The 13,822-nt window shown below is 40.0% G+C and overlaps 1 protein-coding gene across 1 annotated transcript in view; it reads left to right on the forward strand.

Annotated features, from left to right (window-relative positions):
* The window catches only part of DCTN4 (dynactin subunit 4), a 33,544-nt gene extending 24,876 nt beyond the window's left edge, over positions 1-8,668 (forward strand). Inside the window, exons 11-13 of the mRNA XM_006089136.3 lie at positions 932-1,039; positions 3,238-3,335; positions 6,099-8,668. Of these exons, the coding sequence (XP_006089198.1) occupies positions 932-1,039; positions 3,238-3,335; positions 6,099-6,312 (420 nt within the window). The 3' untranslated portion in view covers positions 6,313-8,668. The remainder of the gene's footprint in view (positions 1-931; positions 1,040-3,237; positions 3,336-6,098) is intronic.
* The last annotated feature ends 5,154 nt before the right edge of the window (positions 8,669-13,822 follow it).

A 13,822-nucleotide genomic window follows, 5' to 3' on the forward strand; every position in this document is an offset into this window, starting at 1 on the left:
AGCCGATACAGGAAGCATCTAGATTTCTTCTATACCACAGCTCCTCTCTACTTGGAGGGCCTTATCTATGCCTTTCCTCCCCCTACACCCTATTATGAATTGTAGAACATTCTGCAGCAGCCTCTTTACTTTTTCTTTTTTAAAATATATTTTTATTGATTTCAGAGAGGAAGGGAGAGGGAGAGAGAGATAGAAACGTCATTGATGAGAGAATCATTGATCGGCTGCCTCCTGCATACTCCCTACTGGGGATCGAGCCTGCAACCCCAGCATGTGCCCTCGGCTGGCATTGAACCTGGGACCCTTCAGTCCACAGGCCAACACTCTATCCACTGAGCCAAACCAGCTAGGTCTGCAGCAGCCTCTTTAGTTCTTCCCCTTCATGGTGCCCATGAAGACATTTATAAAGTCCCTGTTCATTTTAAACTTTTTTTGCTAATCTCAGAGTACATAAGGGTAAACTATGGTTCAAAAAATCTTAAACATCTTACAGTCTTGATGTGCCATTTTTTTCTGTTATTATATCTGATGAGACTGTGGCTCCCATATTTTATTTATGAGGGCTTCCTTCCTTTTAGTCCTTAAGTGGAGGACTGGGTGGAGCAAGAGTTGTAAACTTTAATCACTTAGATTATATACATTTCTTAGGCTTTCTGGATCTAGTAACTTGCCCTTTCTATGGGATCTGTCCCATTTCTTCAGTGAAATAGCACCTTTAGAGAGTATATGGCCTAACATATAAATAATAATAGAGTAGGAATGAGTGAGCACTTGGAGAATGCAGTGATAGAGAGGTATAGGTGGGTGTTATTTCTGAGAACTGATTGGGAAGACAGGTGATGATTTTGTGAAATATTTGGTATAGCAGCTAAGAAAGTGGACCTAGGTGGCAGTAGTGGAACATGTCTGAGATGCTTTTCCTACTTCACAGGAGAGCCAGGTTCTCCTGACTCTTACGAATCCAGTGGAGAACCTCACCCATGTGACACTGCTGGAGTGCGATGAAGGGGACCCTGATAATACCAACAGCACTGCTAAGGTGGGAGCATTTTGCCTTGTTCTGACCCTGATTTTTCCTGGAGTGACCTCATTTGACCTGGCTTAAAGGACTCTGTGCTGTCTCTCATTTCTACATCCAAGTAGTCATCAGTTCTTTTGATTCTACCTCCAAAGGTTTTACTTTCTCTGCAGACACACTGCCACTGCCCTGTTTGAAAGATTCATCACTTCTTACCTGGACTGTAGTAATTTCCTAACTGACCTCACTGTTTTCAGTCCACCGCCACTTCCATTCTAGTCCACCTTCTGTCTTGTCACCAGGGTGATCTTTCTAAAATCTAATTTTGATCATGACATGGGGATTACTTGCTATTCCTCTGACTCTGAGATGAAATTCAAATTCCTTGACATAGAAGAAGAGCTCCTTAATGTCCTCACCTCTCTGTTCTTCAGATGGTTTTCCGCCAGATCCCCAAATCTAACATTCTCCAAATCATACATATTATTGGTTGAGATCCAGGCAGATCCAGTGGGTTGTGAACTGTCAAGCTGGTGAATTGCATATGCTATTTCTTTTATCTACATCAGGCGTCCTCAAACTGCGGCCCGCCGAAAACATTTATCCGGCCCGCCGGGTGTTTTTTCCGCTGCTGCCTGTCCTGCTTAGCAGCCGACTCGTCCCGGGCCCTCAGTGCGCATGTGTGGAATGTCTGAGGGACAGTGAACTGGCCCCCTGTTTAAAAAGTTTGAGGACCTTTGATCTAGAATGCCTCTCCTGTCCCCACTCTCCTGGCATACATGCCCACACCACTCTTTCAGTGTAATGAATGCTTATTCTGCAAGACTCATAGGAAATAGTATCTCCTTTAAAAGCTGGTATGCCTCCTCTGTATGCGTTCTGCTTATATAGAGGATACATAGCACTAACTAAACATTAAATAGTTGATTTTGACTCTCATTGTTAGGTGAATGAATGAAATATGGCCTTTCTCCATTTCGCTATTTGGTGATTCATCAAGTACTTGATATTTTAGATCAAGACCTTTGTCTATAGACCACCTATTACTGACTCATAATTCAACGTGATATTTATTAATAGAGATTGGTAGAAAGGATACTTATGTCTGTAATTAGCTGTTATTCAAATAATACTTCTTAGTAGAGAATGTCTTTATCCTATCCCTTTTTTTCTTCCTTGCGCTTTATGTATGAGGGCTTTCTTCCTTTTAGTCCTTAAGTGGAGGACTTATTATTTCACTGATTAGCATTACTTCCAAAGAGAGATGACACACCTCTCTCCTTGTTTCTTTTTATTTTTGTTAAATAACACTAAGCTGTTCCAGTAATGGTAGAAACAGAAATAACTGCCTGATGCATATACCCAGCTTGTGAATTTGCTGTATTTCTTTCTCTCTACACCCCTCAGCCACATTTGTATCCGTAATTAGAAATGTAGTTGACGTTATCTGTTAACCTTTGACATAGCAAAGTTGAAGCCTAGTTACAACAGGAGGATACTAAGTCTGAAGAATGCTTGTTTTCCATGACCATAAACATACCCAACATCCCCGTTTCAGAAAATATTATGTTGCAACCCGTGTTTCTCCTTTATGTGTTTCTTTAAAAAAAAAAAAAAAAAAAAGCCCTAGCTGTTTTGGTTCAGTGGATAGAGCATCAGACTGCGGACTAAAGGGTCCCAAATTTAATTCCAGTCAAGGACACATGCCTGGGTTGCAGGCTCAATCTCCAGAAGGGGGCGTGTAGGAGGCAGCCAATCAGTGATTCTCATCATTGATGTTTCTATCTCTCTCTCCCTTCCTCTCTGAAATCAATAAAAAAAAGTATTAAAAAAGGAAAAAAAAAGATGAATTGTTTCGCATACACCACAAAGACTAATGTAGCAAAGACCCATGTACTTCCATCCCCTTAAGAAATAGAATATTAAAGACACAATTAAAACCCCTACATCCTTCCCACTTGAATTTCCCAATGCAGCCACAGTGAAGTAAGCACTCCCTTGACTTTATCATTCCCTTAAATTTTTTTGTCCTTATATTTTTACTGGAAATGTCTGTTTTTAAACAGTGATTTTAAACTTCATGTAAGTGCTATCATACTACATGTTTGAGTCTTGCTAATTATTTCTAAATGTCTGCATCACTGTAATACTTTGCTGTTGAATTAATGTCCTACAACACAGATTCCTTTTAAGGAAGGCCTATCTCTCTTGTTCTCCAGGTGGTGGTGCCGCCCAAAGAACTGGTGCTGGCCGGCAAGGACGCAGCCGCTGAGTACGATGAGCTGGCAGAGCCCCAGGACTTTCAGGATGATCCCGAGTGAGTGATCTTTCTGTGACACCCCGTCTCCCCCACATTGGCTGATACAGGAGGCCTACTTAGAGATCCTAAATATTTTATCTGCATTTTAAAAAATAAGTTTTCCTTCTTATAAAAATAATTATTATAGAAATTTTGAAAATGCATATAAACCATGAAGAAGAAAATAAAATCTAACCACCAGAGATAAGCATCATTAACATTTTGGTGTTTGTCCTTCCATCATTGGTATCATTCTGTAAGCACGTTGTTTTAACCTTTGTGTTTTTCACATAAATACATTTTCCCACGTTAAAAACATTTCAAGTGCATGGTTTATAATGGTTGTGGACAGAATACAGGTTGCTAACAGAATACACTATCCCTATAATCATTGGATTTGTCTACCCGTACCCTCACTCTCTCAGAGTAATTAGTAGATTTTACTCTCTCATACCTAATAACTGAAAAGTGAAAGACCAAACCTTTTCCTGAAGGGAATGCATCATCAGCATCCAGTCTGAAGACAGAAATCATGTCAGTTATTTGAACAGAGAGGATTTAATATAAAGAATTGTTAACTGGGTAACTTCAGAGGTTAAAAAAAACCTCTGAAGTATCCCAGAGATGGCAATTTTATGAAACAGCTACCACCCCAGGGCTGAGGGAACAAAGGGGAAATGGTTAAAATTGTTAAAATGTAGAAACTTGAAGGAGGACCCCGGTGGAGCAGAAATTCAGACCTGTGGGGAGGTGAGAGGGGACACGCTTTACAGGTGCTGACATCTCAGGGTGGTGGAAGAGGTGTGCACAATTCAGCTGGTTATGCAAGAGTTGGAAAACTATAGCTGGCTCTTGCCACTTTCTGGGTGAAGGAGCATTGCTGGAGTGATGCCCATGGGAACCGCACACAAACAGCAAGCTCCCAGGGAGGAGCAAGCCCCTCCTTCCTGCATGCTCGTCTCCCTTTAGTGTCCCTCTAACGGCAACCTGACAGGAAGCCAGCTTACAGAGCAGAAATGGGTTAGCAGAGTCCTGGGTCACAAACCAAGATGTAGAAGGTGGGCCTGGGGCTGAGAAGCAGTAGCTTAATATACTGGCACAGGGAACATTTAAGGTTTTGTAACAGAATAATCAGAAGCTCCCTCAGCAAGATATTGGAAAGAAGAGAGAACATAGGATGGGTTGGAAAAATAAAGTGAGAGCAGAGGTAAGATTAGTACATGATTATGAATTAAGTTGAGAAAGCATCAGGGCAGGTGGTTTGTTTTGTTTTATAGTTCTGTAGAATCCTGGCCTCCACCCCAGAGATTATTTTCAACAGGTGTAGGGGGGCACCAGAAATCTGAAATTTTTTTAAGCTTCCCAGATGGCAGTGCTTGCCTGGGAATTAAAGATAGAAAGACAGACTTTTTCCTTTTTCTATTTTTGACTGAATTAAAAAAAAAAGAATCTGATACAAATCAAAGGTTTATAACTACAATACGAAATGCGTTCTCTGTAATCTTTTGCTTTATGTGGGTCCTTAAGTTACATTCACTAGGTACATAAATTTGTTAAGCCAATGTCAACTTATAGATCATCTGAGATATTAAATTCCAGTCAGAGTAATTACATGACAGATTGACAAAATTGAATTAATATATTTCACATTACTATACTTTATAGGACTTTTAGATATCTGGAAATTAAAGTTATGCAGTACTGTTTAAATATGTAAATGTTTAATTCCAATAACATTTCTGAGAGTGACTGAGTATCATTTGGGCAGTAGCTCAAATTCTGTTTATTTTATTACTTTTTGAAGTTATTTTTTAATATATTTTTATTGATTTCAGAGAGGAAGTGAGAGGGAGAGAGAGATAGAAACATCAGTGATGAGAGAGAATCATTGATTGGCTGCCTCCTGCATGCCCCCTACTGGGGATTGAGCCAGCAACCTGGGCATGTGCCCTTAACCGGAATCGAACCCAGGATGCTTCAGTCCGTAGGCCGACACTCTATCTACTGAGCCAAACCAGCTAGGGCTGAAGCTGTTATTAAATCAAAAACTTCAAGTGCATGTCAGAAAACTGAAATGGAAACTTGAACAAGAGAGAATTTTTTCTATTCTAAAAATTCCCAATTTATAGAAGTTATTTACAAAGACACTGATTTATGGTGTTCCAGAAATTTCTTTAACTCTGAGTTATGACCACTGTTTATTCTATAGAAATAATACCACATATGCACAAAGATGAACGTAAAAAAGGGGTTTTCAAAGCACCCTTGTTTATAATAGAACATTGACAACAACCTCAGTGTATGACAATCATGGTAAATATAGAATAGAATACTAGGAGACTCCTAAGGAGAATGGAGAAGATCTTTATGTACCAATATGGAAAAGTGTTTGTGATAAACAGAGTGGGAAAAAAAAGCAAGTTGTAGAATAATGTGTCCCTTTTGTGTTGGTTAAAAAAGCAGAAAATTATAAATACAGAAAAATACCTGGTAGGTTACTGTAACAACCAAAGTGTTTGCAGTTTTTCCCTCATGCAGAAGGAAATAATAAGGGGAAAGGCTTTTACTTTTTACCATTTGAACTTGATTATATTTTACTTTTATAACACTTAAAAAATAAGGAGATCAACGTTTTGCTGAAGAAACTCTTCATTCTGATAAACAGGATGGTGGTTCTATCTTGTCATCAGAGATTTCCTGTTGGGCCATAAAATGACTGTAAGTCTTAGTGGCTTGGCTGACTTGTAACCTGCCTAACACTGTGCTTATTTCCTTCCATAGCATTATAGCCTTCAGAAAGGCCAACAAAGTGGGCATTTTCATCAAGGTGACCCCACAACGTGAGGAGGGCGAAGTGACCGTGTGCTTTAAGATGAAGCATGATTTTAAAAACCTGGCAGCGCCCATCCGCCCCATCGAAGAAAGTGACCAGGGCACAGAAGTCATCTGGCTCACTCAGCATGTGGAACTCAGCTTGGGCCCACTTCTCCCTTAAAGGTTTCACTGGCGGGCAGAGCCCAAAGGACAGTGTCACCACAAGTCCACGTTAAAGCGTGGAAGCCGCTGCTTCACTAGCCCCTGTTATAACAATGTACCCACACACTACTGAGTCCTGTCCTAGGAGGGCGGGGCCTAGGCCAGGCATTAGGAACACAGGGCAACTGCTGTTCCTCTCACTTCTGTTAACACCAGAAAGTCTGTGTCTCCCTCACTGAACCCTGCATGTTGAATACAACAGCATAGCTCCATCTGAGGAAAAGGGATGGCTGTTCCTCAGGGTGGCATTAGAGTTACCACTTGAGAAACTGACATACTATCTCCTGGTCTGATCTCACACAGGACCGTAATCTTACAGAAGAACTGAAAATTATAACTGAAAGGTAGGCCTGTTGGCCACAATCCGGCTTTGGTCTCAATGTACCAACTGCTTCCTGCATTCCATTAGATATGACCTAGCAGTCTAAACATATCTCTTCACTTGCCATCATGGCCACCATCGTGCCATTGATTTCCATTTGACAGAAAAATGGAATTGTCACATTGTCTTAGTTCTGTGATTGGAAGTTCTTAAGGCACTCTCATGTGCTCTCTTCTGAGTGAATATAGGATACTTATTTATTGGTTGCTCTTAAAAAATTTTCCAAGTAGAATATGGAACTTTTTTTTTAAGAAGAAGTTGAGAGGAAGGCACTTACATGTCATATCAAGGGGTTGGCAAATTCCATTCACTTTAAATTTTGCTGTAATACCCAGGGATTAATGCTTCCACGGGGAGGCAGTCTTGATATGTCTTACTCCCCACCCCTTCTCTGCTCTGCCTCTTTAACTCAATAGATTATTCTGAATATCTGGGACCTGGAAAGGGCCCAAAGAAAACTTGGTGGACAAGTTCACTTCTGGAATGCACAAAACATCTTAAAAGGTTAGATTGTAAGCATGATCTGAACTAATGTTCTTTCCATTGATTTGAAGGGGAGATTAACAGTTATAATCTCTTGAATCCCAAACTGGATATTAAGAAAGAACCTTTCCCCTTCCTGAGTTTGACTTTTATCACATGGTGTGTCAAATAAGACCATTTTGATTGTAAAATAGCTCAGCAAGCAGCCCAGAACATTTGCCTAACAGCACACATTCTGTTTCCATTCTGTATCCTGGAGTTGGGTTGTTAACCTGAATTTCTGTGATGTTTTCTACAATGAAACTTGAGACAGTAGACCACAAGCTGTACCACGTTTTCTATAAATGCATTGTTAGCAAATGGCCAGCAGACTTTTGGTAAAAAGAGAAACTTTCTGTTTACCCTGGTTTTAAGTTCAAGCCTTTAGTTTAGAAGAAAAGGTTAAGATATATAGAAATCTAGGATATAGACAGGACCAAGTATCTTGCCAGCTCCCTGGAAGATAACTACATTTAGGAAGCCTTTGAAAGACACTAAGTGGTACTCTTAAGATCAAGCCAATTTTATGAAACAATATTCCACAGAGTAATATATATGCTACAGTAAGGAAAAATACCCCTAATATTATGACAATAATAAGTAAGGTTTAGCCTCTTAAAAGTTGGGGCAGGTGTTGTATAATAACAAATTTGCAAACTATAGAAATAGTTTAATTTGTTGTGACCCCCACAGAGTGTCAAATTAATTTTTATTTCACTGCCTTACTGTGAAGCCACTGCTCCCATCTGCCAGCGGAGAAAGAGCAGCAAAGTAGACAATAGCTTTCTTAGTTTACACATTTGCATAGACTACACACAGTTGTATGTTGTACATTTATGGCATATAGCTGGTATTTTTTCCCAAAAGTAATAAGGTTAAAGTAATGGGTCTCATCACCCCCCCTGTGACACAGAAACACAAAAACACTTTTGATCATAGAAATGTTTTTCTTCATAAGCCAAATGAACTTACAGAATAACAGAGCCATTGATTTGTTTCTTCAAAAAAGTTTTCAGTGCAAGCTGGTATTCTGTGTGTGAGTAGAAATGGTTTGCTACCAGCAGCTGGTGAATTCAGAATTTTCTTGTTGCTTTTGTATATTAGATTAGATTTTTAATGCACAGTCAGTGTGCACCGCTGCAGGCGAATTAGATGTCATTAGCACTAGAGGCTATACTTTTGGAAACTTAAGGCAAAATTAATTTGGATTTGTGATTTGATTAGCCCACCAACGTTTTCTTTTGTTCAGAATGCTTGTAGGTGTAATGAGCTAAATGTCATGTGTATTTGTGAAGAAACATCCTTTTTGGTCCCTTTTGGGAATGAGGGGCACTCCTTGATCTTTATGAATGGCAGGTTCCTGTTTTGCCTTAGTGCTTAATGTAGTGAAATAAAGCAGACAAAGCTTGGATGTCTTTGGTTTGGTTTCATGAAGACTGGAACAGCATGGATCAGTCAGAAGATGGAGGGAGTCCAGAGAGTTGTATGAGAGTCAATAGGGCATGCTTCCTTCGTCCATTTCTTTACGTGAACTAAGCCAAAACCTCAGATCAAGTTGGTTCAGTGTATGGGTAGATGTTACTTGAGCTCCTTATAAACACGTTCAGAACCATTATATAAATGTTACGTTGCTGGTTTCTACCAGGTTCTATCCTTGGTCATTGCTCCCAGAGATATCCTTTCAAGTATATAAAATGGCCCAACCCCAACTAGTAGCCACTCAACCTGCTTCATCTGTTTTGCCCTACCCTGTATTTCCCTCTGAGGCTTTTTCCCTCACTGCCACATTGAATGATGTAAACTGCCCTCCCCCCTAAATACATTTCCTATCCCCCTCTGTGACCCCACCCCCATAGCATTAAGCACCATCCCATTAACTGTGTACTCTTTTTTTTTCTGAGTACTCATACTAGAACATATGATCCACAGTGCAGGGATTTTTGTCTTTTAAAAAATTACTGTATCTGTGAAGCCTAGAACAATGCCTGACAAATAGCAGGCACCCTTTATTTGTTGAGTAATACTATCATCCTTTTCTTATTTATATAGCTGTTGATCTTTTATCTTTTTTTCATCTACATATGTCTCTCTGTCATAAGCCAAATATCTTGCTTGCCTTGAGCTTTCTTGTCCTGGTGTTTCCTCTACGAATACTCCTCCCTCTCACTGCACCTTCAAAATTACTTTCTTCCTCCTATCTCTCTTCCATCTAGGTGTGATCTTCATCTGTAGCACCTCTTCCTTGTATGATGGGGTTTTGTATGTGTGTAGCTCCTTTGCTGGATTACAAACTCCTTCGGGGCCAAATCCAGGCCCCTTTGTCATCTGTTTCTCATGTATTCCATTCAAAGGGCACCCTGGAGCAAACTCAAAAACTCAGAGCTAGCCAGGCCAGCATGGCTCAGTGGTTGAGCATCGAGCTATGAACCAGGAGGTCACGGTTCGATTTCCGATCAGGGCACATGCCCAGGTTGCGGGCTGAATCCCCAGTGTGTAGCGTGCAGGAGGCAGCCAATCAATGATTCTCATAATTGATGTTTCTATCTCTCCCTCTCCCTTCCTCTCTGAAATCAATAAAAATATATTTAAAAATATTTCTGCTTACAAAACAAAAAACTCAGAGCTAAGTCACTTGCTCAATTGTAATATAGTAGTTTTCCCTTCTTCAGAATTTCAGTTACCTGCAGTCAACCATGGTCCAAAAATATTAAATGGAAAATTCCAGATAGAAACAATTCATAAATTTTAAATTGTATGCCATTCTGAATAGCATGATAAAACCTCATGCTGTTTCCCACCTGGGACATGAATAATCCCTTTGTCTATCCATGCTGTACACACCCATTAGTCACTTAGCTGTCTTGGTTATCAGATCCACTACTGGTTTTGCAGTACTTGTGTTAAAGTCACCCTTATTTTATTTCATAATGGCCCCTAAGATGCTGGCAATTGGGATATGCCAAGGAGACACCATAAAGTGCTTCCTTGATGTGAAGAGGTATGTATGTATAGGAAAAAAACATAGTATATATAGTGTTCAGTACTATAATGGTTTCAGGCATCTGCTGGGGGTCTTGGAAGGTATCCCACACAGATAAGAGGGCACTCCTGTACTTTATCCTCATTTTCTTATGATCAGGGCATCTGTAGTGAAATATATTTCACTTTAGATGTGAGACACCTACATAAGATAATGACTAAGTGTTAAATGAATGTAACATTAAATAATATGGAATCAAATAGTGAGAAAGTTGTTTCCTCTCTTGTCCCCTCAGCCCCCATCCTTCTGGTTAAATCAAGGAAAGTCCAGCAGGTGTGGCTCAGTGGATTGAGCATCATCCCATGCACCAAGGGGTCGCTGGTTCCATTCCCAGTCAGAGCACCTGTTTGGGTTGCAGTTCAATCCCTAGGAGGGGGCATGCAGGAGGTGGCCGATCAATGTTTCTCATCCATGTTTCTCCCTTTCCCTTCCTCTCTAAAATCAAGAAAAACATACTTTTTTAAAAATCAAGGAAAAAGAATCACTCTTATGTTTGTCACATCTAACACATTTTTTTTAATAGGCCTCTGGCTCAGAGCCTTTGGCAGACAACAGTAGCTACTTACTAAAAAATTGTCCTTGTACTTGTTTTTAAGGCTACATCTAAACATGATACTCGCCTGGCTGGCATGGCTCAGTGGTTGCTCATCGAACTATGAACCAGGAGGTCACGGTTCGATTCCCAGTCAGGGCACATGCCTGGGTTGTGGGCTCGATCCCCTGTGTGCGGCATGCAGGAAGCAGCCAATCAATGATTCCCTCTCATCATTGATGTTTCTATATCTTCCTCTCCCTTCCTCTCTGAAATCAATAAATACATTTTTAAAAAAACCAAACATACTAATTTTCTGTTTACAGAAGTGATCAAATTTTCCTTTTAAAATAAAAGTGGAGCCCAGCCTCTGTGGCTCAATGGTTGAGCATTGACTTATGAACCAGGAGGTCATGGTTTGATTCCCAGTTGGGGCATATGCCCTGGTTGCGGGCTTGATCCCCAGTAGGGGGCATGCAGGAGGCAGCCAACTGATGATTCTCATCATTAATGTTTCTATCTCTTCGTCTCTGAAATCAATAAAAAAATATTTTAAAAATAAAAGTGGAACTCAGGAGTTCCACTTCTGCCTATAATGCAGACATCTGGACAGTGTCACCCCCCTCGAAAAGAAAAGGTCAATAGATGACAAAATCATACATTTTATTGGAGTTGTGGCAGAGCAGTCAAATACCCTGAATTTCAAGGAGGGGTAGATCCTTCAAAGAGATCAGACATAGAGTGGCTCACCTGTAGCAGAGCATGGGAGGAAGAAGTGTTGAGTGCATATGAGCAGGTAAGAGGAAACTAACAAAAAAAAATGAAAAAATTGTTAAAGGCCAACTCTGGGCTAACACGGCATTTTAAAACCCCAGAGAGCTTCAGACACTAAGGAAGCTTGCATGCATTCACAAGCTCCTCCCAAGACCTTCACCAGGTGTTCACAAGAAAGACCCGCGGGGACAGGGAGTGGTGCTGGAACTCTCAGAGCCTCCCTTGGTTTGGAGGCATGCAGGAGGGATCTGCTTCCACTTTAGAAAAGACATGAAAGCTTGCCTCCTCTCTTTTTACCTTCCCTCATAAGGAGCATAAAGGCCTAAGTCATGGGGTGAAACAAATCCTGTCTCCACTGCTGCTGGAACAAGGTAAGAAAAAACCCAACTTAGAGAGGGACAGTCCTGACTGAGCCCCAGGATTCTATACCAATTCCATTAAAGGTTTCCTGCCACTCACTATAGGAAGGGCCAGCTGCAAATACAAGACGGTTTGGTTGCCACAGAGAGGAGGGGCAGAAATACGAAGAAAAGACCTGTTTCCAAGACCTGGCCACAAGGGACCTACTTAAGAGTGAAGCTGAATTAGAACAAAGAACCCCTGACCCCTCCACCACTAACCACCTAGAAAGCAGCTAGTAACAAACATAGGCTGGTGAGGGTGAGCAAATGCACAGACTTAACCACAATGGTGCAGGTATGCAGGACAGCTGAAAGCTAAGGATGAAATATCAACCCTGAAGAAAAGTTCTTCAATTCTAACCTAAAGCACAAAATAATGCTGGAGGATATGAAAGCTGTGGTACACTGAAGGCAACCATAGCAACAACAAAACCCAAACCCAGCTCAATTCCTGACTAAATTGACCAAACCCACACAATTAGCCTGACAGAAGAAGTGGCTTGTCCATTTCCAAGCATTACTACTCTTTACGGCGTTTACGTAGTCTCTAGTGTTACATAAGCACTGACTGGCAATCAAGAAAATAAATGAGATACACAAAGAAAAACCAAGCCATTTTTCAGAGACAGTCAAAACTACATACAGATATGATCCATATGTTAGAACTATTGAATGAAGACTTAAACTCTCATTAACAGGTTGAAGAATCTAGTTGAAAATATGGATAATATGTGTGAACAGATTTCAGCAAAGAAGAAGAAACTATAAGAGACAAATTGAAATAAAAAACATAGGATCAGAGATGAAGAATATCTTCTATGGGCTCATCAGTAGACTTGTCATAGCTGAAGAATAATCAGGAAACTTGGAGATAGGTCAATAGAAATGATTCAAACTGATCCCCACCCCCAAAGGGTGAAACAACAAAATATTCTAGATCTATGGGACAATCTCAAATGGTCTAATATGTATAATTAGCATTCTAGATGGAGAAGAGACGGCAGGAGAATATTTGAACAAATGACATCTAAGCATTTTCAAAATATAATGAAAGACAAACCACAGATCCAAGAAGCTCAGATAAACCCAAGTGCTTTCTCATACAGGAAAATATATATTTACCATATGATCAAATAATCTCACTATTAGGTACTTACAACAACCTGTATATGAATGTTTGTAATAGCTTTTATATTCATGGAAATCTGGAACAATTCAAATTTCCATCAACTGGCAAATGGAATTTTTTAACCCCCCTGGTCTACCCATACAATGGAATTCTCAGAAATAAAAAGGAACAAATTATTGAAATGTCTAACAATATTGGTGAATCTCAAATACAATATCCTAAGAAATAGAAGTTAGACCCATAAAGGCTATATAGGATTCCATTTATGATATTTTGGAAACGGCAAAACTATACGGACAGAAAACAGACCAATGATTGCCACTGACAGTGTATGTGGGAAGTGGATTGATATGGACACAAAGGAATTCTTGGAGTGGAACTAGTCTATATTTGTGGTGAATGTATGTAAAGTTCCCTAACTGTACAATTAGAAGGTAAACTTCTGTACAGAAATTATACTTAAATAAACCTCATTTAAAAAAATTAGGGAATAAATCTTAGGTAGTTTGATGATGGGATATGTAAACAAATTATGAACGTGGTACCAGAATGCTTGAAATTGGTAAAATACTGGCAGAGTGGTTATAAGTTGTCCCCCAAACGATAAAACAATACCTGTATGGATCATTAAGACACTTTTCAGAAGTTGGAAAGACAGTACTATTGTCTTTGGATTTGTGGCTTCACCA

The sequence above is a fragment of the Myotis lucifugus genome, unplaced genomic scaffold, assembly GCF_000147115.1.
Source record: "Myotis lucifugus unplaced genomic scaffold, Myoluc2.0 scaffold_56, whole genome shotgun sequence".
Classification (NCBI taxonomy): Eukaryota; Metazoa; Chordata; class Mammalia; order Chiroptera; family Vespertilionidae; genus Myotis; species Myotis lucifugus.